Here is a 27,838-nt window from a genome sequence, read left to right on the forward strand (position 1 = left end):
ACCGGATTGTTTGGTACATACCCAAATATTTACAGGTGGCCAACATGTAGTGGGAATATTGCTGACTGCACTGGTGAACAGCAAAAATAACTTAATCAAACACAAAGGAAAGGGTTTTTTAATTGTTTGGCCAAACATGCTAGGACTACCAAAGTTTGGTCTGAGTCACAACAAACAACAAGCAACAAACTATGGTTATAACAAGTGGTCCCTTTGAGTTTGTTTGCTGCACAATTTTCTATCTCTAGTCACTGATTGAGTGTACATCTTTGATGCCAAACTGTACTTCTTTATGCCTGTAGTACGTAAGTCAAGGTGTTGCCTCAATGATATGGTTGAAGATTGAAGGGCTGCAGATTCAGTGGTACATAAGTCAAGGTGTTGCCTCAATGATATGGTTGAAGATCGAAGGGCTGCAGATTCAGTGGTACATAAGTCAAGGTGTTGCCTCAATGATATGGTTGAAGATCGAAGGGCTGTAGATTCAGTGGTACATAAGTCAAGGTGTTGCCTCAATGATATGGTTGAAGATCGAAGGGCTGTAGATTCAGTGGTACATAAGTCAAGGTGTTGCCTCAAATGATATGGTTGAAGATCGAAGGGCTGTAGATTCAGTGGTACATAAGTCAAGGTGTTGCCCCAATGATATGGTAGAAGATCGAAGGGCTGTAGATTCAGTGGTACATAAGTCAAGGTGTTTCCTCAATGATATGGTTGAAGATCGAAGGGCTGCAGATAAGTCAAGGTGTTGCCCCAATGATATGGCTGAAGATCAGAAGGGCTGTAGATTCAGTGGTACAGGTGTGTTGCCTCAATGATATGGTTGAAGATCGAAGGGCTGTAGATTCAGTGGTACATAAGTCAAGGTGTTGCCTCAATGATATGGTTGAAGATCGAAGGGCTGTAGATTCAGTGGTACGTAAGTCAAGGTGTTGCCCCAATGATATGGTAGAAGATCCAAGGGCTGCAGATTCAGTGGTACAATAGTCAAGGTGTTGCCTCAGTTATATGGTTGAAGATCAAAGGGCTGCAGATTCAGTGGTACATAAGTCAAGGTGTTGCCTCAATGATATAGTTGAAGATTGAAGGGCTACAGATTCAGATGCTACGGGAGCAAACTAGAAAGACCCCAAGCATCCCCTTAATTTTGAACTCTGCATCTGAGTTGTGTGTTTATGCAACTCCAGTTCACTCAAAGCTGAGGTTGGCCATCCTACTGGGAGATCTCTTCCTGGCACTCTCAGATGTTACTGATAGCTGGAAAACTGTATTGTACAGTTTATGCAAACTGATGTTTACTGGGAGTAAGAAATCCTGAAGGACGAGCAATAAGAATTCAAATCCTTAAAGCTTGTGTCAGTTTTTTTCTTCATGTTTGTATCAACAGAGACCCATTTCGCAGCCTTACCTCATGTGAAATGTATTTGTCTACTGAATATGTTGCTGTAAGGTTGTCAACTACAATGTCAGTGTTTGTGAAATTTTATGTAAGAATTCAGTGTAATTTAATTTTCAAGAATATGCCTTACGTAGTGTGTTAGTTATTATTTTCAAATACTTTTTACATTTTTACAAGATTGATTTATCTGGTTGTTTTATCTCAATGAATGTGAAATTAATTCAATATTGGAATTAATTAGTGCAAACTGTCAACCAAATTAGCCAGCTGGAATCAATATTCCTACAAAAACAAGGAGAAATGGAATTTAGCAGAATATGCTTATCAAGCCCTGTTAACAGAAAGCACAGAAATTTACATGATCTAAAATTGAAATTGTTGCTGCTAGGTTCATGGAGACCAGATGCCGTTTAAGTGCAGCCACTGCCATCGTCTGTTCCGCCATAAGCGCAGTCGAGATCGCCACATGAAACTCCACACAGGCATAAAGAAGTACAAGTGCCAACAGTGTGATGCTGCGTTTTCCAGGTAAGTAAAGATTAACTTCTGTTTTGTATTGCAGAATGTTGTTGTTTACAAAGTTTCTGAGTTTCCATGCTCATGAAAAGAAGACATATTGAACTACGACTGTGCATTTCTGGTTTGAAATTACAAATGGGGTCTGTGTGATAGGTAATTTAATAATAATTAAAATTTTAGATTCAGGTCAGAGATTGTAAGAGTGATGCAGGACATCTTGATACCCCTGGAACCTATTGTTTACACTGCTTTCAGATTTGGAGCTAAATCACTTTTTAAAAATATGGGGTTGTTGTTGTTGTTTTTTCACAAGGCAGTTTTAGGGTCGTTAAAAACATTGTTCTTAAACTGTTAGATACTAATTTCACAGGTGTGTTTTTTTCCATAGTTTCTGGTGATTTCAGAGTTAGAGTACTGCTTGCTGGTGATGTGTGTGCCTAAATACCTCAATTCTGTCTAGTGTCAAACTTCAGCGTATAGATGGCTTGACTAGGTTTATTCTGCTGCATGTAAGCCTTTTATTGATCAGAATCAAAATTTAATAAATTTACTTTTTAAAGTGGACTTTTCTTAGTGTTGACTGTTAAGTGGTTTAAAAGTGTTTGCCTTTTCACAATTATACAAAAGGTTATTTCCCTTAACATGTTGTTGTACTTTGAAGGTATTTATTTCTTTGTTTATTAACATATTAGGTTTTAAGGACATGAAACTGTTCATGTACTATGTAAACTTGAGGTTTGTTGATGTGTTAATCAAGTAAATTGTTACAAATGGTTTAACTGAGGAATAATACTTTGGTGAACGGATCTCCTCCATAGTGTATTCCGTAGTGGTGGTGATGGTGATGAAGAACATGATGGTGGGTTCAGGTGGTACATGTTGGTGGAGGTGGGTGTTAGTGGAGGTTGTGGAGGTTGCAGATGGGTTGTGGGAGTGGTTTGCAGATGGGTTGTGGTGGAGTGATGTTGGTGGGAATGAAGTGTGATGAGATGATGATGATGATGATGATGATGATGATGATGATGATGATGATGAGGTTGCAGATGATTGTGGTGAGTGATGTTGGTGGGCGGAAGTGTAGATGATGATGATGATGATGATGATGGTGGTGGTGGTGGTGGTTGTGCTGCTGATGATGATGATGATGATGATGATGATGGTGGTGGTGGTGATGGTGATGTGATGATGATTGTCATCAGTCTGATGTGTTGCGTCACTCATAATGTCAATCACAGGTTTGTCTGGTCCAGATTTGATTGTTTGCCATAACTCAAGGACCCCAGTTACTTTCGAGCACGGCTTATATTTCTATGGACCTGTGAAGATCCGTGTTAGAATATTGGCCTTCAGTAACCCATGCTTGTCGTAAAAGGCGTCTAACGGGATCGGGTGGTCAGGCTCGCTGACTTGGTTGACACATGTCATCGGTTCCCAGTTGCGCAGATCGATGCTCATACTGTTGATTACTGGATTGTCTGGTCCAGACTCGATTATTTACAGTCCGCCGCCATATAGCTGGAAAATTGCTGAGTGCGGCGTAAAACTCAACTCACTCACTCACTCACTCACTCACTATATTTCTATGACAAGAGTACCATGAAAAACACACACTTGTTGACAACAGGGTAGTGAGGTGACGTTAACTGCGGTTATGAGCTTGCCTGTTTGCTTTTGTTTGCTGGTCAGTAGTTTCCAGCTATTCCTTGCTGGCCAGAGGGACCAGTGGTCACCATCATGAGCAATGTACCATGTTGTCAGGGTATGCATATCAAACAAGCCTGACTCAGATATCACTTACCGGTAATAGCAGCAACTTTCAAGAAGCAGAGTTCCAAGAAGCAGAATTCCATCATGTCAGTCTCCAGCCACAGAAACATGATCTGTGTTTGAGCCTTGGTTTGACAAAGTCATTGTCCTTACACTGATGTATGGGACTCATTATAATGTAATGCTGTACCAGGATCTGTTGTGTCATCAGATCTCACCCTCACTTCTACTGGTTTCATAAACACCTCTTCACACACTGGAGAACCTAAGACTTACTTCTGTGGAACATGTGGGTAATATTTCAAGATGCTGAATGGGAGATACAGAAGTTATATCCTTCTTGTTGATGATTGGTTGAGCACCATGTGGAGATCAACCTCCTTCTATGCCATCTGATAAATGTGTATTCTGTGCAAGATCAAATTACAAAGTTTCACTTGCTTGAATCAACTTGAGTAATTATCTAATGTCTTTTACGTGAAGGTGTAGATATATGGTGTTGGTGTTGAAATATTACACCATATATAGATCATTTTGACAACATAGAAAGCTTTTGAACTGCCCCAAGTCCTCATAAGCTGTGAGTTTGTTATTAGTGTGTTATTACTTATTTACAGGAATGATTAGTTTGTGGTTTCATGGCTTTAAGGCGATGAGGCAATCTATTGGTTTAAGTGTTCCGTGGTCACATCTCGTGGATTTCTTCATGTCCTCATTGATGTTATTACTTGTCCAGCATTGTACCTACTCACTCACAGCTAAGTCAGATTTGTATTTATTTCCTATCACCATTATGTATTTTTTAGTAATTATATTTGAGAATTAATTTACTTACACACATTTTTTTAAAGAAGTCTTTCTTATTGAGACTGGTTTTTGGCTGTGGATGTGTTGCACCAAATTTGTGACAATCAGAGACAGATTCTTCTGATGCTAATTCTCAAAAGTCTATTTTTAGCCAATAACTAGGTTGGGATTTCCACATTTTGATAAACTTATGATAAAGGCAGTGGTTTTGACATTCACATTATCCATATCAAATAAAACTATATAAAAGATGGAAAAAAGGCTGACATAACTGGTAACAGCTGTAAATAAGTCAACAATTTTTTCATGCATGATGAACCCGTGATGATCCAAATTGATTTTCAGTAACCCATGCTTGTCGTAAGAGGCGACTAATGGGATCAGGTTGTCAGGATCGCTGACTTGGTTGACACATGTATATGTCATCCTATCCCAATGTTTGTAGATCGATGCTCATGCTGTTGATCACTGGATTGTCTGGACCAGACTCAATTATTTACAGACCGCCGCCATATAGCTGTAATACTGCTCAGTGCATCGTAAAACTAAACTCACTCACTCACTCATGCATGATGAGAAAGATGTTTGTGATGGCCTATTTTCAGTTTGATTTAAGTGAAATGTCTCATTTTTTTTCTTCAGATAAATACAGTATTACATCACATATGATTACAAAATATACGTTGGTCACCTAAGAACTAGTAAAATCAAACTGAAATTCAGAATCTGCTGAAAAACCCTGTATTAATCAAGGTGTTGTAGAAATCCTGCTGCTTTGGTATTGAAGCACCTGTGGTAGAATTACATAGACCATGTACTCTGCAGTGTTGCCTGATCCCAGTAGGCAACTTGTGACTTGCATCCATGTGTAGCCGTCAATACATAATGAAGACTAGTATGACTGGCATAAACATACCATTGTTGAGCCTGACTGGTTCACAGACAAATTCAACAAGAATATGAACATGTCTTTGTGTTGAAATCTACAGAGAAATGGAAACCCTCTTCCTTTTCTTTACTATTCGGTGGCCAGGATCACCATCGTTTGAATGACAACAACGGCCGTTTTAAACTAATTTGCAATGTGAAGAGAAAACGTATATTCTATACAGAGTTGATATGAGTTACAGACAACTGTGCTCTCAGATTTCGAGGTAAAGCAATCTTCAGGGAAGGTGCTCTGATTACAAATTGATGAGGCTCTTGCTAGTTATTTAATGAGTCAATCTTGATGCTCTGAGGTATCCAAACTTCACCCATATTCTTCTCAGACATTGGCAAATATGACGTGCAAAAAACTTACAGCCTGGAATATATCTGATTTAAAGACACTGATGAATTTCTTCATTGCCAAAGGAGTTTGTTCTTCTTCTATTCAGACAGTAATATGCATCAATATTTCATGACACATCCTCAAGAGACTGTCACTCTGAATTCTGCAGCTCTACACCACATCCTCTGGAGAAAATCACAGACAGGCTGTCCGACTCACAAGACGACAATGTCATAAAAATCTACATTACAATATTCCCCCACAGTCAGTGTTTCACCAAGTCTCTTCTGCTACCAGAAGGAATACAGCAAGTTTATAACAAAGTTTGAATAATTTATGCATGTCTCCAAAACACTGCTGTATGCAAAATGCTCTCATCCCATGAGACAATATTTTCCAACCGAGCTTCCTTGTGTGCTTGCTCTTTTCTTTCAGTAGTTTTATTGAAGCATCTCCGTAATTGTTTCAGGGAAGGTATTGAGTTGATTTCCCTTGTGGGTTTCCATACATGTGTCTCGGCTCCCGGCAGACAGAAATCAGTACTCGGTTGCTTCCCAAGGGAGATCATTCACCATCATCATCGTTATTAACCTTTTCTGATGTATGTGCAATGAACAGACTATTGGCAGCCAGTCTCCAATTTATTATCTCTACTGATCAAAGAAAAACTCTACCTGGAGATGTCGCGTATCTGTGCAGATTAATAAAGAAACTTTGATGTTTGGTTACCATGGCAACAGGTTTACTTAGCAGTGAAACTATAGCGATATGTACCTGGAATTGAAAATGTCACCTCTTCTCACTCGCCCAATAGATTAAATTTCCCAGGAGAGTCCGTGACAGCACAGTAAAATTATTTCTGTACATCAGCGTTGTTAAGCTGTCCGTATATTTATTTTGTATATTGCATTTCTTGCGGGCTATTGAGATTGTGAGACGGTCAAAACCAGAAGAAAGCGGGTGAGTTAATAATTTTTCGTCAAGTTTGTGTTAGGCGTTACACTTTCTTGTGCAAGTGTCCTTCATTTGTTCCTAGGTTCAGACTTTCTTTCAAATGATTTTCAAATGTACTCGAAAGATTGTTTTTATAACAGATCTAAACACAAATGCGTAAATCCCCTTTTTCTTCTAAACATCTTCCCATTTTCATGTTTTATATCATGATACTGAGGAATGAATTTATGTCTGATATTTCTGATAGAAAAGTGACAAACATCGCTGCATCATACACAGCGATTCAAGACATGTGAGCTTGCAATAACTGAAATGTTGAGCGGAATGTGCTATCTTGCCTGCATCTTTGTTGTAAAACAATGTATCATGATGGAGGGAAATCTAGTCATCCTGCTGTAATTCTATCCTGTTATATAAAACCATATCACATGCCTGCTTCTACTATACTATCCAATATAACACCCCTTTGCTATTACCATGGAAGTTCCAGGTGGACAAGTGGGGGTGTTATCACCTTTTTATCCCATTAGCATAAAGAATATTGAGTTTTAGGCTTTCATGATGAAGACACAATGTAGAAGAAGTAACCAAGCATTGATTTTTCGTCTGATATATTTACATCTGACGGAATGATGATGATTCCTTCGAGGCTGTTAGTGTCTAATGTTTGAAATGACACAAACACCAAGGTTTTACACCAGAAGGACACAAAGTGCCCATTGTAACCATGATGCTGGTTGATCAATCTTATTCTTCTGTGAGTAATTTCTCGGTTTTAATTTGTTAATGCTTCATTGTAAGAGATGAGATAAGTTGCCATTGTGAAGTAATCTGCTAATGCGTTTGGAAGCAGTTCGTTAAGGTAGGCATCAGAATGTTGAGTGTAATTTAAAGTATGTCCAACATGGATGCATTTATACAACATTTTATAATTTGTTATTGCTTAACATCTACAGGCCCATACACAAGTGTTAATTTGGCTTAGTTACAGAATGTTATGAATGGTAAATTTCAAATGTGGGCATCCATCATAAAAATCCAACAAATCAGTTCATTTATCAAATGACAGTCTGTAGGCTAACTAACAACTGATAAAGTACATTGTGAAATGTTCCTCTAAACCTGAATTTAGAAGATATAATGTTGAAAATGTCTTACAATGATTGAGATTGTCCATTATATGTAAGCGTTCTTAAATTCCCCTAAGTCGCCATGACTATGCCATTGATTAGTTTGAATAATGTTCTCCCATTGCATATTGTGCTTGTTAGGTTTTTCTATCCTTCAGTGATTAGATAGTGCTGGGATTTTTTCAAGGGATTGGTTGATTTCTTTGATGATTTGCTGATGATTTTTTTATGTGGTCATTTCTTAGCCCAAATCCACAAAATGTATCACATTGAGACATACACTGAACATTGAAAAGACCCAGTGGAATATTAAAGCTTATGTGTGTCTGGACTTTTGGTCCAAGTCGTTTGGTTCAGTGGTGTTCAAAACTACCAATATACAATCTATCTATTTACCTAACCCTTGGGGCCTTTTGACCTGACTGTAACTTGGTTTTAAACAGGTTGTAAACTCTTCAACTCTTTTCAAGTTCTTGGAAACCATATCTGTGAAGATCCGGGTTAGAATTGATCTTCAGTAACCCATGCTTGTCGTAAGAGGCTTGCCGACTTGGTTAACACATGTCATCGGTTCCCAATTGCGTAGATCGATGCTCATGCCGTTGAGCACTGGATTGTCTGGTCCAGACTGCATATTTACAGACTGCCGCCATATAGCTGGAATATTGGAATAGTGGGGCTTAAAACTAAACTCACTGACTCACCCTCGGAAACAACAGCTGCTACTGTTTAGGCCTTCAAGTCTTCAGTAATTTCCGTGCTTGTGGTGGGGCGGTGGGGTAGCCTAATGGTTAAAGTGTCCGCTCGTCACGCTGAACACCTGGGTTTGATTCCCCACATGGACATTTATATGGGTACAATGTGTGAAGCCCATTTCAGGTGTCCCCCTCCGTGATATTGCTGGAATATTCCTAAAAGTGAATGGTTTGGTATCTAAAGAGCGAAAGTGAGTTAGATACCAATACCATTCACGAGTTTCATAAATATTGTAAAATTATTAAACAGTGATATCTTCAACGGGTAAGTAATAAAATCATTTCACTCACTCACCCCAGTGCTTGTGGTTGAATCAAAGTGGAAATGTCCAAGACAAAATCACTTCATGCCTAGTGGTCAAAGCATTCGCTTGTCACGCTGAAGACTCGGGTTCGATACCACACAAGGGTACAATGTGTGAAGTCCATTTCTGGTGTCCCCCACCTTGATATTGCTGGAATATTGCTGGAATATAGCTGAAAGTGGCGTAAAACCCAACTCACTCACTCACTCCTACAGTAAAGGTAAATAATTATAAATGAAATAAAATGGAATATACTTATTATTCAGTGATGACCTCACAATGCCTCAAAAGAACTTATTATTCAGTGATGACCTCACATTGCCTCAAAAGAATTTCCATTTCTGGTGTCCCCTGCCATGATATTGCTGGAATTTTGCTAAAAGCGGCATAAAACTTAACTCACTCACTCACTCAAAAGAATTAATTATTGAGCAACAGTATCATAATGTCTCAGAAGAATAATTTATTCAGCAACAGGTTGGGGAAAACAAGAGTTTATTTCCCTGTATCTGTGATGTAGGTAGCGTTGTGTGTATCTGCACCATTTCACGCACATCCTTTTGACCTTCCACTTTTATGAACATTGATTCTGATCTTAACAGGAAAAGGAATATTGTGTTTCAGAGTCTGTGCAATCAATGCCACAGCTAATTGTGACACCCCCTAGCATCTGACCATGTCCATGGTTCCAGAGCATAGATCAGAAACTCCATGAAATCCAACATGTCAACCAGACTGAAAGACTGGCAGTACCCAGTGTAAATGTTGAAACAGGACAACTGGGTGCTAAATGTGTGCATGACATGAAGATACATTCCCAGTATCATCATCTGATGTTACACTGTAATTTACCTCATTGTGAAGATCTATTGACTCATTAGAAGGTCGTGAAGATCTATTGACTCATTAGAAGGTCGTGAAGATCTATTGACTCATTAGAAGGTCGTGAAGATCTATTGACTCATTAGAAGGTCGTGAAGATCTATTGACTCATTAGAAGGTCATGAAGATCGATTGACTCATTAGAAGGTCATGAAGATCTATTGACTCATTAGAAGGTCGTGAAGGTCTATTGACTCATTAGAAGGTCGTGAAGATTTATTAACTCATTAGAAGGTCGTGAAGATCGATTGACTCATTAGAAGATTGTGAAGATCTATTGACTCATTAGAAGGTTGTGAAGATCTATTGACTCATTAGAAGGTCGTGAAGATCTATTGACTCATTAGAAGGTCGTGAAGGGCTATTGACTCAGAAGGTTGTGAAGATCTATTGACTCATTAGAAGGTCGTGAAGATCTAATGACTCATTAGAAGGTCGTGAAGGTCTATTGACTCATTAGAAGGTCGTGAAGATCTCTACACTCATAAGAAGGTCGTGAAGATCTATTGACTCATTAGAAGGTCATGAAGATCTATTGACTCATTAGAAGGTCGTGAAGATCTATTGACTCATTAGAAGGTTGTGAAGATCTATTGACTCATTAGGTCATGAAGGTCTATTGACTCATTAGAAGGTTGTGAAGATCTATTGACTCATTAGAAGGTCGTGAAGATCTATTGACTCATTAGAAGGTCATGAAGATCGATTGACTCATTAGAAGGTCGTGAAGATCTATTGACTCATTAGAAGGTTGTGAAGATCTATTGACTCATTAGAAGGTAGTGAAGATCTATTGACTCATTAGAAGGTCATGAAGATCGATTGACTCATTAGAAGGTTGTGAAGATCTATTGACTCATTAGAAGGTTGTGAAGATCTATTGACTCATTAGAAGGTCGTGAAGATCTATTGACTCATTAGAAGGTCATGAAGATTGACTCATTGAAGGTCATGAAGAATCGATTGACTCATTAGAAGGTCATGAAGATCTATTGACTCATTAGAAGGTCATGAAGATCTATTGACTCATTAGAAGGTCATGAAGATCTAATGACTCATTAGAAGGTCATGAAGATTTAATGACTCATTAGAAGGTCATGAAGATCTAATGACTCATTAGAAGGTCGTGAAAATTTAACTACTCCCTTGAAGGTCATGTCATGTGAACCCTGATCAAGCCAAATGCCTACACAGACTTTCCAGAAATGACATAAATGTCTATCAGCAATGTGATGGTCCATGCCTTTTGTTTTTATGCTCAGAACTGATTTTATCACGGTTAGAGTGTTCGCTTGTCACACCCAAAAGCTGGGTTCGAATACCATTTCTGGTGCCATGCAAGTGCAGGAATATTGCTAAAAACAGCATAAAGCCAGACTCACACCCTTATTTCCGGGAGACAAAAGTCAAATATGCTTTAAGTTTTGTGTGGTATTGTTTAAAAAAAGAATATGGTATAGTTAGTTCAAAGGACATGAGAACAGCATATTGGTATTTCAGATTTTCAAAGAGCAAATAATAGTATAATTTCAACTGTGTAAATGTGAAGCCCATTTCTGGTGTCACCCGCCGTGATACTCTGGGATATTGCTAAAAGCGGTGAAAAGTTATTCACTCACTCAATTGTGTAAAACATTTAAACTTGCTTGAGATCGCTTTCCATTTAGCTTATACAGTATTCTCTTTACCAATATGTTCTTCAACATTAATTATATCTATTAAGACCATTAGAAAGGATTCTAAAGAAATACTGTTTTCTTTGTTACTTAATATGTAAATGTATCTCTCCACTGCTAAAATAATACGATTGATAATACAATATTTGTCATCAAAACCAAAGGGCACTTGTGTGTCAAAGCTAAATTAACAGTAAGGTTTTTTTTAGAAATAACTCAACATCTGACCGGTCAATTTTCTTACATCACAAGTACATAATACATACCACTATAGAATTACAAAACACAGGTGTTGCTATCAACCATTTTCATCATGTGTATCACCCTCTTTGTAAATATAACAGTTAGCTGATATCATCTGGAAGTCTAGTAACTTATCTCCAGTGAATGTTCTACACTGTGTAAATATTTCTTTCCATGAAGTGTTACATTGATTATTTATGACTAACATATGGCAATTTTCCTGTCCTCTTAAATCAACACAAGGAAATATACTTGGTTGGTGGACCTGTAATTTTATATGTAAATTATCAACGCTAAAGAGTAACCATCTCGATTATCAGACCAAAGAGTTTCCACTTGGCATACAAGGCCATACAACAGTGAAGGTTGTATTAATGGATACCGGAAAGTCATTGATTACATATGTGTACATGACAAAGGTGAGCATGTCTTTTCATAATGGTCAGTACGCATCACACACACAGTTTGCATAAACCATGGCAGAGACAAAAATGCCCTAATGCTTTTTCTGGACTCTATTTCCCAGCAGGCTGACAGTCAGTGGTTACAAGTTCCTGATAGTCAGCCTTTAATTCTATATATGTACACAAGTGATTATTACAGCCCTGAAGGTATCACAACAAGCAGTGTGTGAAATAACCACTGGCCCATTATTCCATGGCTAGTAAAAATCCAGTCGGGCCAGTAAATCTCCACAGTCACTGGCCTGACTGGCTAGTGAATTTTCATGGGGTCATTTTGTAAATATATCACGCTCTCCGACTTGTTAAGTTATAACACACTGCTAAATCATGCAAGATTATGGCCTGATAAAAATGTTCATCATATTAGCAGCTTAGTGATGAAACACATGTCGTGCCGACAAAATCTTATTCTCATCTATATTTGTTATATTTTGCTTAGTTTCTACATTCAAGTTTCGGGCTAGTGAAGTATTTTGTGGGCTAGTAACGGTCATTCATTGCTTGCCCGACTTGATAGCAACATTTGGAAATGATTTCGCACGCTGACTACAAGAGTATTGCACCAACAAGTGCTGATCATTAGAGGCTATTTTTGGAATCGGGTGGGCTGGTTTGGTGACTTTGTCCCCTACAGGATGGATGGATGGATCGATCCTCTGAATATCGATGACTTTGTTGTCTGGTCCACACGTACAGGCTGCTGTCTGGTCCACACGTACAGGCTGCTGTCTTGTCCACACATTCAGGCTGCTGTCTGGTCCACACATACAGGCTGTTGTCTGGTCCACATGTACAGTCTGCTGCCTGGTCCACACCTACAGGCTGTTGTCTGGTCCACACGTACAGGCTGCTGTCTGGTCCACACGTACAGGCTGCTGTCTGGTCCACATCTGGTCCTGGTCCTGGTCCACACCTACAGGCTGCTGTCTGGTCCACACATACAGGCTGTCTGTCCACACTACAGGTGCTGTCACACGTACAGGCTGCTGTCTGGTCCACACGTACAGGCTGCTGTCTGGTCCACACGTACAGGCTGCTGTCTTGTCCACACATTCAGGCTGCTGTCTGGTCCACACATACAGGCTGCTGTCTGGTCCACATGTACAGGCTGCTGTCTGGTCCACACATTCAGGCTGCTGTCGCATAGCTGGAGTGTCGCTGGGTGTGGCATTAATTAACAAACATGTACATGCAGAAATTATTACAGCAATCCTTGAGTTCCTACTACAATAGGATTACTTCAGCCATCTGATCTCATAAGTGTGGAGTGCTCTCTGTGACAGTATTATAGTTCCAGGGAATCTGTCGAGGGATTATATACAGCCCCTATAGTATTCTCAGTCATTGAACTGTGCCAGTGATACGGAACTGAAGTAATTGGAGGGAGCATGAAGTGTGTGTGGGATGGGTTCTCTTGCTTGTTATTGTCTGGTATAGAATTACCTGTACATGCAGTTGTTATGTCTTGCTACCTGGGTGACATGAAGATGTTGGAACATCAGTTTGTTCCTCGGGCCAGGTAGGACAGATGCTCAATGAATATTATATATTTTATTATACTGATGTCTAGGATATTGACCATTTCTGAAGAATGACTCGAGAAGGGAATTTGTTTGAAAAAGAATATTGTTGGTGTCTCGGATATTGACCATTACTGAAGAATCACTGCAAGAAAGGAATTTCTTCTGGTGTCTGTGATTGCTGTATTTAGTTCCACATGGTTTTATTCTGTTATTGGTATGCAGATTGAGTGAGTGAGTGAGTGAGTGAGTATGGTTTTATACTGTTTTAGCAATATTCCAGCAATGTCACGGCGAGGGACATCAGAAATGGGCTTCACATATCGTACCTATTTGGGGAATCGAACTCGGGTCTTTGGGATGATGAGCGAAGGCTATAACCACTAGGCTACCCCACTGCCCCGGTATGCTGACTGAATAGCCACTCAGTGCCTTGTGACAGAGTAGACACAATATATTACTGTTGGTGCCTGTTGCTATTGTATACAGTAATCAGTATTATAGTGAATGAATTCAATCATAGTGATGCATATGCATGTGCACAAGTAACATACATTGTTATCTACAAATTGTATCTACTGTGTCATGCATCAACACTTAAGAAGTGCCCATCAGACAGCAGTATTTTATGTTTCAACAGCCATCATATAGTTCAGAAAATTCTATAAATTTATTAACTTGAATATATGGTCTGTTTTCAGCCATTTTTTTTTCATAGGATTAAGAAGGTAGAATGTAAAATGTATCTTTTTGCAAATCAATTAAGAAAGTTTATTCTTGATAACAGGATACTGATATCCTCATGCAAGGAAGCACTGGGGGTGATTGGGGTAATACTGTTGGGAACACTTGATGGAAGTACTTTCGAAGACAGTGCTTCTTTGGTTATTGACTCGTCACGCCGAAGACCCGGTTCGAATCCCCACATGGGCACAATGTGTTTGATGTTGCAAATGTCTATGCAAGCTTTGTATTGCACTGTGGGTGAAAAGATATGAGAATAATACAGGAACACTTGTACTTTCATGTGTTCCCTTATTTGTTTCCATGAGTATGGTTTCAGAAAAAAATCAGTTATTTCAGAAAAGGGCAGGTCACATCTTTCTCCTAGAATTACAGGTATGCAAAGCTGCATTTGACATGAACCAGCAGAGTGTATCTTATCTTCTGCGCAGTATGGCTTAATTGAGGGAGTCGGTACTAAAATGACAAAATTGGTTCCAACAAAAATTGGTAGATAACAAATATCTACATGCTTTGTGACATTATTTAGATGAACTGTATCATTACTTGAGCTCAAATTGATGTAACATTCTCTAAGTTGTTGTTTTTACCTTGAATTGAACTTAGTGTTGTGAGGAAGTCATGGTTTACAGCCCTTATTAGTTCTGAATATGGTCCTTTCTGTACTTTAAGAATAACATCTAAGCTCAATTCTTGAAGTGGAAAAATGGGTTTTGATTGTCTGTGTAACAGTGTTTGTTATCCTGTGAGGCTAAGATGAACCTTGGTTGTATTGAAAGTGATAAGGAAGAGACATTGTTTGTCGAAAAACATCATATTCTGAAGTAATTGTAGTTTATGCTTCATATACTAAGACCAGCTCAGATTATTTTGGTTTTCAAAAGATTTAACCTATTGTTGTTGCAGTTATGGTTCATTTTAAACATTTAAGTTTACAGGTGGAATTTATAAAATGCTTTTCTGATCTATAACTGGCCAAGTCTGTATGCCACATGAAAACAAAATATTGCCTCTGATCACTTTGTGGAGCTCATCCTTGGCCATTGTTGATAAAATATTTAAGGTTAACTGAATAATTATACCCAACTAATAAATATGATTTTGTTACAGGAGTGATCATCTGAAGAGTCACATGCGAACTCATGACAGTGGCAAACCCTACCAGTGTCCGGTGTGTTCCCGAGGCTTCCAGACTGCAGCGTCTCTGACGTCCCACGTGTTGTCCCACAAGACCTTGTCATCGCAGTCAGCGAACAACAAGCAACTGGAGTGTCTTCAGTGCCAGGAAAAATTTCAAACCACCAAAGAACTGCAGGCTCACCTCATTATCCACACAGTAAAGGTTGAGAAGTGTCAGTGCCAGTTGTGTGGGGAGTGTTTCCTGGGACAGGAGGCTCTGGACAATCACCATCACGACGTCCATGAGAACCCCTTGGAGCTAAAGTGTCCAGTTTGCTTTGAGAACTTCTTCAGCACAGAACAGCTTTGTCAGCATATGGATATTCATAACTTACCCAACTCAGATGATGTGTCTTTAGTTCAGGAAAGTGGAGAAAACTCTAACCTAATTCAGCTAAGTGGAGATAACTCTTCTTTGTCTACTGGTAGAGTCAGTGTTGCAAGTGATCTATTGGTTTGTCCTTATTGTATGAGAGACGATTTTAATAACCTTGAAATGTTGGAAATTCACATGCAAAGCATGCATAGTGTGAAACCGGCTGAGATCTACACTTGTAACTACTGCAATGCCCCCTATCCAAATCTTTACAGTCTTCATGATCACATGAATGTGGTTCACAGGAACCAGCCATGTATGGACATCAAGTACCCCTGTAGTCTTTGCACAAAGCAGTTCCCAAGTATAGAAGCTCTTGCAGAGCACAAGAAGACTGCTCACTACTTCAAGGAAGGGTCGACTGCCATGGTAGACTCTATATACTGTGTTCAATGTACCCTGGCCTTCTCAGATCCAACTGCTCTTGAGGAACATCGGAACACTGTTCACAAGACTCCAGTCTCGGAGAAGGTTAAGATTGGTGGCAAAATGAAGAATAGGAGATCATGGTCCAAGCTGAACAAGGATCACAAACATTGTAGTCCCCCGAAAAGGCTTAACATGGGTGCAATAGGAAATGGGACCAGTATGTACGAGAGTGTACCAAACAGTTTAACATGTGACCAGTGTAACGCTACCTTCCATGATCTGACAAACTTCCAGGCCCACATGAAGCTCCATCTGGAATCGGTCATGACCAAGTTCACCTGCAAGCAATGCAACCAGCATTTCCAGACTGAGGATCAGCTTGAGAATCACTCCTCCATCCATTACCTGTGTATGACTACTGAGTACGGCTGCACAAGCTGCATGAAGCTTTTCTCCAAGCCTGATGAGCTTCAGAAACATCTGATGGACATCCACGCCCACCACCTCTACAGGTGTTCCCTTTGTAAGGAGATCTTTGATTCCAAGGTCAACATCCAGGTCCACTTTGCAATCAAACACAGCAATGAGTGCAAGTTGTTTAAGTGCACACAATGCGACAACATCTTCCGCTCAGAGACTGAATGGCAGGTCCATGTACGAGTGAACCACCTTCATATGTCCAAGCCATACCGGTGTCTCTTTTGCAAGGAGAGTTTCTCTAACGAGATGGAACTGCAGTGTCATCTGACAACTCATAGCAAGCCCTTCAAGTGTCCTATGTGTGACAGTTCTTTCCATATAGAGTATCTTCTAGATCAGCACATGCAGAATATCCATGGGGACAAACCAGTACATGAACATCCACATCCCGAAGCCTGAAGTTCCAGCTGTAAAAATCAAATCTGAAAAAGACCCCGAGCTTCTCTTTGAACAAGAGGTACCTGCTCCAGTTCCAAGGACCAGTCCCATGCCAGCATCCTCACCAGCAGCAATGGGATCTGCTATCTGGAAGAACACAGAGCCCATGCATATGTGTAATATATGTGACATGAAGTTCAGCCAGCAGTCCTCCTCACCATGCATAAAGCCCAGGATCATGGCCTGAAGATCACCAAAACATCGGACATTACTGACTTGCTGTCTCCACCTCGAGACAAGCTGGTGGTCCCAAACTCAGCCCTGATATCTGCTCTGACTGGAGACAGACAGATGTCCTCCTGCATCTACTGCAGCCAGACCTTCAAGAACAAATCTGAGTATGAGAAGCACATGAGGATTCATCTCAGCTCGGAGAATCTCAAGTGTAACATCTGTGATGAAGTGTTTCCATCGGGTAGCATTCTGGCAGAACACAAGCTCCAGCACTGTAAGATCCAGCAGGGAAACTCTTGTGTTGTGTGTAAGATCAGTCTGAAGAGTGAGGACCAATTCTACATCCATTCCCAGGAACATGGTTACCAAGGCTCCTTACTGCAGTGCATTGTGTGTAGGCAGACCCTTGCCTCACTGGTAGAACTCAATATGCATGGAAAACACCATTTTCAGTCAAAGCCCAGCTTCTATACATGCTGTGTCTGTCTCAAAAGCTTTGACTCTAAAGAAAACCTTGTCTCAAAGCTGAACACCAGCGGCAGGACGCATACTATGTCTGTAAGCCATGTTATCATGGAGAGACCGTTGAACATACATGTGAAAAATGCAGCCAGACTTTCCAAACAAGTGCCCAACTTGATGCTCATAAACTGACCCACAAGCAGACTTTTCAGTGCATTAAATGCCAAGAGTCTTTTGCTACAGAATATGAGATTCAGATGCATGTTGCTACTCACATGATTCAGGAGGGTAACATTCATGAGTGTAAACTGTGTGGCAAGAATTTTGAAACACCCTCCAAGCTGCAGTGTCACCTGATAGAGCATACGTACCAAGGTGATGAAATGAGGTGCAGTATTTGCTGCAACGTCTACAGCTCCATCACAGATATCCAAGCCCATGCTCTACAACATGGGGTCGGTGGACGCAAGTATGCCTGCAATCAGTGCAACCTGAAGTTCTTCTTTAGTGCCGAGCTTGAGAACCATCTCTTTTCCCACCAACAAGCCGCTTCCTCAAGCCCTCACATGAACACTTCTCCAGGACTGCGCATGTCCCCTGGGAAAGTCTCCTCAACTCATGGCTCCCCTGACTCTCAGAAAGCCTTCCTCAACACATTGTCCCACCACTTGCACAGTTCACAGAAATACATGATCCATAATGAAATGAAAGATGCTCTCGGTGCTTCTGCCTCCCTACAAAACTCATCCAAGTCTCGTCAAAGCTCCCCAACATCATCCACCACGGTGGAGTGTCCACGATGCCACCAGCACTTCGCAAGCACCACATACCTCCAGGCTCACCAGAGGAAATGTGATGGTAACAAGGAGGAGAGGATCAAGTGTTCCCTCTGCCCCAAAGTGTTCACTTCAGTCGGGACCATGCAGCAGCACTTCTTCAGCATACACTCCAACATTGACCTTGACGGCATCAAGAAGACGTACCCCTGCACCGAGTGTGACGAAGAGTTCCCTAGTCTCGGTAATCTCCAGGGACACATGAGGACACACAAGACAGGTATGTATGGCTTCAGCAGCAGCAGCAGCATCTCCTCTGTGTAACCTTGTCACCCTCCATTACATTTACCATGGGGATTCCTGGTTATGTTTGGCCCCAGCAACCTATGGTGGTTGTAATTTAATGAGATCATGTCATCAGTGTATGAAATAAGGCCCGTCCGACTGCCCGAGACGGGCTAGATTTCTGACGGACGGTCTAAATTTACAGCTAGCCAGTCCGATGGTCTGGTAAAAAATTTAGATGTTCCATACATTTAAGTAAATTCACAATATCTTGGTGTCTCGTCTGGTTAAATGCATTTCGGGCTTGTAACATTTTGAAGTTACCAGCCCTGATGTCTGGCTGGGTTTTGGCTTATTTCATACACTGATGTCATGCTTTCATATGGTGTGATTTGTTTATCTAGTCCAAACAGGATTATTAACAGACTTCTGACATATGGCTGGAATATTGCTGAGTGCAATGTTAATCAATAAACAAATGAAACTTAGCCATTTCAAATCAAGCGGCAGGTTATGACAACAATTTGTTTGGAACCTCTATGATATCCTCCACCTACTTGTTGCAGATGTGTATATAAGCCCTACAGACCAAAACACTGTCTCGTCCTACCCTTAGGTACATAAGTCTTGACTTTTGATCACTGTATGTTAGAGTTCAGGTGTGGATCCTTGTGCTATGTGAGACGGATGTAAAACTCCACTTCCTGCCTCGTCGCTTTGTCTTTACCATGCTACGTATCTCTCAGCCCCAGAAGTCCCCCTGCCCAGTTGGCCTGCATAGCAGGGAAAAAACATATGAATGTCCAGTTGGCCAAATGAGATTCTCCAGTATCCCCAAATCCCCCGATTCATCATTTTTTCTCAATACTCTGTAATTCACAGTCATTTCTATTCCCTGAAAGACACAAATAGGGACATCGTGCCACTTCAGCAATGATGCCTTATTGTTCCCCTTTTTATAGAGGATTTTCGTATTACAGTGGGTGATTCTTGTGATGCATATTGCACAGCCCCAAATGTCACAGTTACAGGGATCTATGTAGGTTTTAGTAGAGACTGATACACAGCCCATGTACCGGTAATTGCAAAAGCTTTTCTAATTCTTTAAGATATAACTTATAGCAAGTTGAATTCTGGCTTAAAAACATTACTTAAAGCAAGTTTAATACTTAGTATTTAGTTATTTAATTGCAATTTTCCAGAATCTAAGTAAAAAGAATGTTGAAAAATGTTGATTCATTTCGCCAAGTTCTTGCCTTAGTGCTTAACTGAAAATCCTTCGAACATCCCATGTTGGTGTCCACCTGCCCACTATGTTGTTACTTGACCAGTTAGTCTAACTGGCAAGTTCAAGTGTTACTAACTTACTGGAATATTGGGTTAGTTCAAGTATTATCTGCCTATTTAATAGGTTCAAGTGTTATCTGCCAAGTGAATAAGTTCATGTGTGTTAAATTGGGTGAGTTCATGTGTTACCAAGCTGTTTTCCATATTTCAACTGATACAGTACACCTGTTTCTGTTGAAAAAGATCAAATTTATTTAAGAATTTTCTAAAATGGAAGTGACAAGTCATTAAGCTGAACTTAAAAAATAATCCCTTAAACTTGTACCAATGGGGACACATGTAAATGTAGATGTTATGGATATAGATGGCCCCTTACTGTCAGAGTGAGTGAATTTAGTTTTAGGCCACTTTTAGCAATATTCAAGCAATATCACAGCAGGGAACATCAGAAATGGGCTTCACACAGAATGTACCTATGTGGGGAATCGAACCCTGGTCTTCGGCGTGATGAGCAAATGCTTTAACCTTCAGGCCAGCTCACAGCCCCTACTGTCAGAGAATTCTGCATAAGGTGCACAAAAGAACTTAGAGAATACCTGATTGTTTCACATCATTGTTTATCTATCATAGCATGGGGGATTACCTACAGTAGTGTGAAATATCAGGTGCTCTTAACTTGTTTTGAGTAGTATGCATGTTTTAGGGTAATTAAAGTACAGTACTGTTTTACTTGTTCAGCAAAACCTCAAAACTTCAGGGGCGGTGGGGTAGCGTAGTGGTTGAAGCCTTCGCTTGTCACGCCGAAGACCTGAGGTCTATTCCCCACATGGAAGAATGTGTGAAGCCCATTTCTGATGTCTCCTGCCGTGATATTGCTGTAACATTGCTAAAAGCGGCTTAAAACTAAACTCGCTTACTCGCTCAAAACTTCACATATTCCTGGAGTGATCAACTTCCTGATCCTTGTGGAAGATTGAGACAGGGCTGACATGGTAAACTTTCATCCGCAGGAAAAGAAAACCGCAAGAGCCAGATGAGATGTCACCCAGGGATGAAGCCCTTCCTGTGTCCGGTCTGTCACCGTGCCTTCTCCCGCCGCCGATATCTCCGGGATCATATCAAGTCCCATGTGGAACATGTAAGTCTCAAATCAGTCCTGTCATCCATTAGGTTTTGTTTGTAGTTAATGGCACACTCAGCAATATTCCAGCTATATGGCAGAGACCTATTATAATCTAGTCTGGGCCAGACAATCCAGTGATTCATGCTATTAGACTATGATGACAACAGTCTTTGTTCTATCCCCTTAGTGCTGAGCATCAGCCAGGGTAGCAACAAGCAACATCTTTTAATCAGCCAGGGTAGCAACAAGCAGCATCTTTTAATCAGCCAGGGTAGCAACAAGCAGCATATTTTAATCATTCAGGGCCCCGTTTCACAAAGCGATCGTAGCGTTAAGGTGATCATAACTCCCATACTTAACATAAACTTGCGACAGTCGTAGCACTACGATCGCTTTGTGAAATGGGCCCCTTGGTAGCAACAAGCGCCATCTTTAAGGCACTTTAGAGTTCAAACACTGACCATTAGCTCTGTGGGCAGACCATACAGGTGGATATTGTTGAGATTGTTTTATGCTTATAAAAGACCCAGTTTTGATTGTTTACATGGGAAGCGTGAAGGCCGGACTTTGCTAAAGTATCCGGAATAAAACACATCATCGCTCACCTTAGTTTGCTTGAATACACAATGCCCTTTAGATAGTAGTCAAATGTTTCTAGTACTTTTGTTCGGCCGAGTCCCATCCGGGATTCGAACCCACACTCTCAGAGTCAGGCACCTGTGAGTGATCTAACCCACACAGCCACCGCAGCCACCAGTACCAACAAACAGTGCGATGAGCAGACACTTGAACCACTAGGCTACCCACTGCTTCCAGATATACATGAACAAGATTCCTGAGTATTGAATATGCCCACCTATATTGATGATGCTGTCTGTTGTGCAGGACTCTGCAGCGCTCATGGAACAGGTGATGTCTGAGATGGACACCCACAGTGACACCACCAGCGAAGAAGCCAGCCAGAATGGCATACAAGAGTTATCTGACCTTGACCAGAAGGATGAACTAGATGGAGCCACCACCACTGCCACCAATGAAATACTGGTCCATTAGAAGCTCACCTTTGACAGGATCTGAGTTGTTCAGATTGTCCATTTTGTGTCAGTTAAAGATTTGATGTAATGTCAATGTTGTTTAAAATAATGGTCTCAGCTCTACCCTGACTCTGTTGATCTGTGTAAATGTGTCTGTTGCTCAAGTGTTGATGCTGTAGGGTCTTGTTGTTTAGGAATGTTAGAATGTCTGCTGGACGGGTCTGGTTACTACAGAAATTGAACCTGGTTACTACAGAAATTGAACCTGGCTCGTACCTGCGTGGTCTAGTCACGGTTCACAGATGCAAAAATGAACCCAGAAGTTCGGGGGCATGAGTGGACCATTGTGTAAGCTGCTGCAATTCCCTGTGTAGAGTTGCATCCCTTCAGCGTGCAACAAACATAGAATCATGGGTACCAATTCCAATTAGCCATAACTATATTTCTGGGTTTCGCAGTGCCATATCCATGCTTATGAGTACAAGCTTAAGACCTACGTTTAAATGTTTAAATTTTGATTATGTCTGATGCTACTTATATCTGGTAAACATTGTAATACCATGAATCATTTTCAGTGATTCTTTAATGCACAATGACTCTGTTAGAAAATACCTTCAAAGGGAATCTGGCATGATTGCTCAGGTATGGCTATTTTGCACAACTCAACCTTTCATTAACTTGTACTCTTTGATTAATTAGGTTGTTATATACTTTTCCTATGAAGAAAGGATATTTAAAAAAGTTAAATGCATTACATGCCGACGAATGGACATCCTTAATGGTAGTTTGTACTGACAGTTATTAGGTTAGGAGCAAAGTAGATTAACTTCTTCAGGTCTCCATAGAGACCCTCAGGCCTTGTTTGAATTGTGGTTAAAGGGGGATAACTCACTGATGCATCAAAATCTCGAGAACGTTCTGATAGAATAGGCAAGGTTTGTCAAATATAATGTTCATATCCTTTTAAGATTGATTGTTTAAAAACTGACATTAGTTGGTATTTAAAAAATTAAAATTACTAATTTCAATCCTTTTGGCATTGCCATCTCTGTACACGAAAACATGTTCATTTAGAAAAATATGTGTTTTGCACAAATCTGACAGAAGCAGCCTGTTTGTAAAATATGGTTTGCTTACTGGTGTCAGAGTATTTAAGTCTTGTCAATAAGAACAGAAAAAGGACAACATAATTATTATTTTTTTATTGTGCAGGTAGTGCCTCAGAACCGTGGAATATTTGTTTTAATTGTTATTTTTTTAGCTGGAGAAGATTATGTAAGTGCTATGAGATGTTGGCGATTGTGATATCTGTATTTTAACTTAAGGCAGTTTTGAGTAGAAAATATTAGTATATTTTGAAGATTGTAATTTGCTTTTTGTACAAATGTTTGTATATGACTCTTAATCATTCCTATGGAGATGTGTGGTTTATTGTATGTGATGATTTGTTAGTTTTGTATATAAGACAAGTAGTTATGTACAAACTTGATACCTGTCAAAACAGGTTGTCCATGTCTAGCAAAAGGTTTTAAAATGCAAACGTTTTCTGATTGTGACACTGGAGATTTTGTTATTTTCGCAAAAAAAGTTTTGAAACTAAATAATGCATTCATTGGCTTGTTAGGGTCCATATAACTATGTTTGGTGAAACGTTTGGTTTGAAAGTCTACGACTGCAGTATTCTGAATACATCTGTATTTTTGTAATGTTGTGTATAGCACAATAGACTAACAGAAGAATATAATTATCAGAAGCAAGAAATGTATTTTAACTCTAGTGAGAATCTGTTGTTGCTTGTTGAATTTTTCATATGCAATGTATTATCTGGTCCTGTGAAGGGAATTTCACAGAACGAACAGAGGATGAAATTTTGTTGTTTGTAGCAGTTTTGAAAATGAATTTTGTCTCTATGTAGGAAATGTTTGAGGGAGGAATTAGATACATTTATGCAATTATATTTGTAAATGACCTACCACCACTAGTTTCCATATGATTTTGATAATGAATATAACTGAAGACAATGATTTCCTTTTGTTCTTTGGTAGTGGGGTGGGGGGCTGAGTGGCCATAGTTGTGTTTCGTACAGCAGAGACCAAGTTCAGTTCCCAACACTGGTACAATGTTTGAATCTGATTCTTAGTGTTACATGCTGTCATACTGCTGTCATATTGCGATGTCAGTATTACACTGTCGCACACTTACTGGTGGTACTGGGTGGCCTAGTGGGTACAGAACATGCTCACCACACTCAACAACCTGGTTTGATTCCCAACAAAGGAACAATGTATGGAACCAGTTCTTGGTGATGCAGGCAGGCTGTGCCTTGAGTATCACTGACAGTGATAAAAACCAAAGTCACAAATATCCCTGACTCCCTCTTTGACTGGGAGCTTCAGAGATCCAGTTATCCAGTCTCTGTGAGCAGGTTTGTTTCACATGGTTATATCAGAAACCTTTGGTTGTGGGTTTGAATCCCAGTCTGCCCCAATAAAGTTTCTTGGTTCCTAAGGGGCAGTGGGGTAGCCTAGTGGTAAAATCGTTCACTCAACACGCCGAAGGCCCGGGTTTGATTCTCACATGGGTTCAATGTGTGAAGCCCATTTCTGGTGTCCCCTACCATGATATTGCTGGAATATTGCTAAAAGCGGCGTAAAACTAAACCATACTCACTCACTCGAGGTTCCTAAGCACCATAACCATGGTAACTGGGCTTGTTGCTTGATCATAGTGGTGAATGTGTGAGACCCGCTTTACTTCTGGTTTTCACCCTTGATTAAGCTGACAATCCCTGATATAACGGAAAACTGCTCAGAGCAGCATTAAACTCACTCACTCACTCTCTATTTAGGGAAAGATATTTGATATTTACAAAAAACAAGCGACACCAGAATTCTGACTCCACGTGGGCCCTTCTCTTGGTAGAAAACCTACTCACTGATTTAAGTTTTGTGTCAAAAATAACGTCCCCTGAAATAGTCCCTCTCTGGACACATCAACAGTGATTATTGTGAATGATTTTCATAAGTTGCCTGTATTGTTATGAGGAACAATATGACTTCCTGACATCAAGTCACCACGATGTTGATCCATCATGGAGTGTGTTACTTTGGATGCAGCAAAAATAGAAGGTATATTTTTTAATTCCATGTCAACGATGTTCTGACTGTAGCAGCTTTGTGACCAGTGAAGCTTTGTGTTGATATGATATAAGTGCTGAATTCATAATAAAACTTGTGAAAGACTCACAATCTCGTAACTCATTTCTTCTGATTGTCTTGTCTGAACCTATCCAAGGGAGACCGCCTCCGCGGTCTAGTGGTTAGAGTGTCCGCCCTGAGAGCGGAAGATCGAGGGTTGCATCCCCCAGCCTCGTCATACCAAAAGACGTTAAAATATGGTACTTGCCGTCCCTGCCTGGCGCTTGGCATTAATGGGTAAAACAAGAACTGGTCGGCTCAGTGCAATGAGTCTGAGTGGGGTATTCATGCTTACCTGCGGCATGGTATTTCAGTGAGCTAGCACTATAAAACCAGCTTAAGTCTAGGCTAGTACAAGCAGTCTGAAATATTCTCAAGTACGAGGTTAAACCCCATTTACCATCACCCCACCAATCAAAGGGAACCTATTGTATATTGATATGAAATGGTATTTAAGGGTGTGTTCAAGATTATGGCATTTTTAAAGCAATGTGTGTGCGTGCGTGCGTGCGTGCATGCACATGCATGTGCTTGGATGTGTGCGTGTGTGTGTATACATGTGTATAAGCATGAGTAAGAATGTGATTGTTAGGGAATTTTCCTTCGACTTAACCCTCTGTGGTACTATGCCACAGTTTAACATGGACGATGCAGTATGCTGCCTCCAAGGTGACAGTTGTGGTTTTATCCACTCAGTACCGAGTGCCAGGCATGGTAACATCAAGTACCATTTTTTAACTTCTTTATGGTATGATGAGGCCAGGGATTAAACCACAAACCACTATCTGACAGACATTCTTACCATTACACCACTGAGGCGGAGGACCGAAATTCTGTTTGGTAAATGAAAATACAATTTAAAAAACAAATTTCAAATACTTCCTCAAGGTTAGGTAGGTAGAAAAAACATGGCATTGTATGAACAGGAGAAACAGAGATTCCGCATAGTTTTTGTATTATTATTTAACTCACAGACAGTAACAAGCCCTATATTTCAATGTTTTTAGGATTAATTTTCCACAGGTTTTAATTTCAGTATTTTAAAGAAATGTGACCTGTTCTGTGGACCAAATGCCCCAGCCTATTGAAAATTAGTAAGGCATAAAGATCTCATCAAAGGGTGTTTCGGGCCATACATGTTCAGGGGCGGTGGGGTAGCCTAGTGGTTAAAGCCTCCGCTCGTCACGCGGAAGACCCGGGCTCGATTTCCCACATGGGTACAATGTGTGAAGCCCATTTCTGGTGTCCCCCGCCGTGATGTTGCTGGAATATTGCTAAAAGCAGCGTAAAACCAAACTCAGTCAGTCAGTCAGTCAGTAAGGGTAGAAAACGCTATTTTGAGAATTTTCAGTTTTGGCTTTGGTTCAAAAGATAGTTCTCTTGCCTCACAGAAAAATCAATGTAATGAGTGTAGCGGTATATGTTTCTAAAATATTCATTTCTTCACCGACTTCGTTCAAATTTGAAATATATGTTAACCATAACATATAGAAACAAAGTACGATTGCAAAAGTCTTGATTTTTATATTTTTAAATTATTGTCCAAACAGGGATTCGAACTCCTGTATCTTGCGTTATATGATTGTTCATCTTTTGCTTTTACACACATTTCGATGAAAACTTGATGGTTACGATCATGTCTTTCGATCTACATGGACAAACGCAATGTCATAATTCTCTGCTACAGATCTGATTACAGATCTCATCAGGGGTAATTTAGCTGAAAGCAAAACAAATGATACCTTTTGTGAAAACAGCAACCTTAGATGCATCTATTGGTCGGTGTATACATCGTCTGCCAAGAAAAATGAAAGAGCACACTGGATTTTCCTTTTGCAAGAATGATGGCAATCTGGTACAGTTCTGAACATGTAAACTTACATCCAGACACGTCAACAGCTCTCCGAACACACTTCATGGCAATTTCCCGCAAAACATCACACGTCATTCGTCATGCATGTCCATGTGAGGTGAGGTGAAATTGGGTTTTAACGTCGTGCTTAAGAATATTTCGCTCATATGACGACGTGCATGCGTGTGTATGTGTATGTGCGGCTGCTTGTACTAGCCCAGACTGAAGCTGGTTTTATAGTGCTAGCCCACTGAGATACGATGCCGCAGTGAAGCATGAATACCCAACTGAGACACATACTGACTCCGAGCCGACCAGTCCTTGATGTACCCATTAATGCCGAGCGCCAGGCAGGGGCCAACAAGTAC

The 27,838-nt window shown here is 40.3% G+C and overlaps 1 protein-coding gene across 1 annotated transcript in view; it reads left to right on the forward strand.

Annotated features, from left to right (window-relative positions):
* Positions 1–25,681, forward strand: part of LOC124259308 (zinc finger protein 423-like) — a 67,402-nt gene extending 41,721 nt beyond the window's left edge. Inside the window, 6 exon segments of the mRNA XM_046693416.1 lie at positions 1,788–1,927; positions 15,549–17,235; positions 17,422–18,038; positions 18,041–18,972; positions 21,275–21,402; positions 22,273–25,681. Coding sequence (XP_046549372.1) covers positions 1,788–1,927; positions 15,549–17,235; positions 17,422–18,038; positions 18,041–18,972; positions 21,275–21,402; positions 22,273–22,440 — 3,672 coding nt within the window. The 3' untranslated portion in view covers positions 22,441–25,681.
* The last annotated feature ends 2,157 nt before the right edge of the window (positions 25,682–27,838 follow it).

The sequence above is a fragment of the Haliotis rubra genome, unplaced genomic scaffold, assembly GCF_003918875.1.
Source record: "Haliotis rubra isolate DU_JTF1 unplaced genomic scaffold, ASM391887v1 Scf717, whole genome shotgun sequence".
Taxonomy (NCBI): Eukaryota; Metazoa; Mollusca; class Gastropoda; order Lepetellida; family Haliotidae; genus Haliotis; species Haliotis rubra.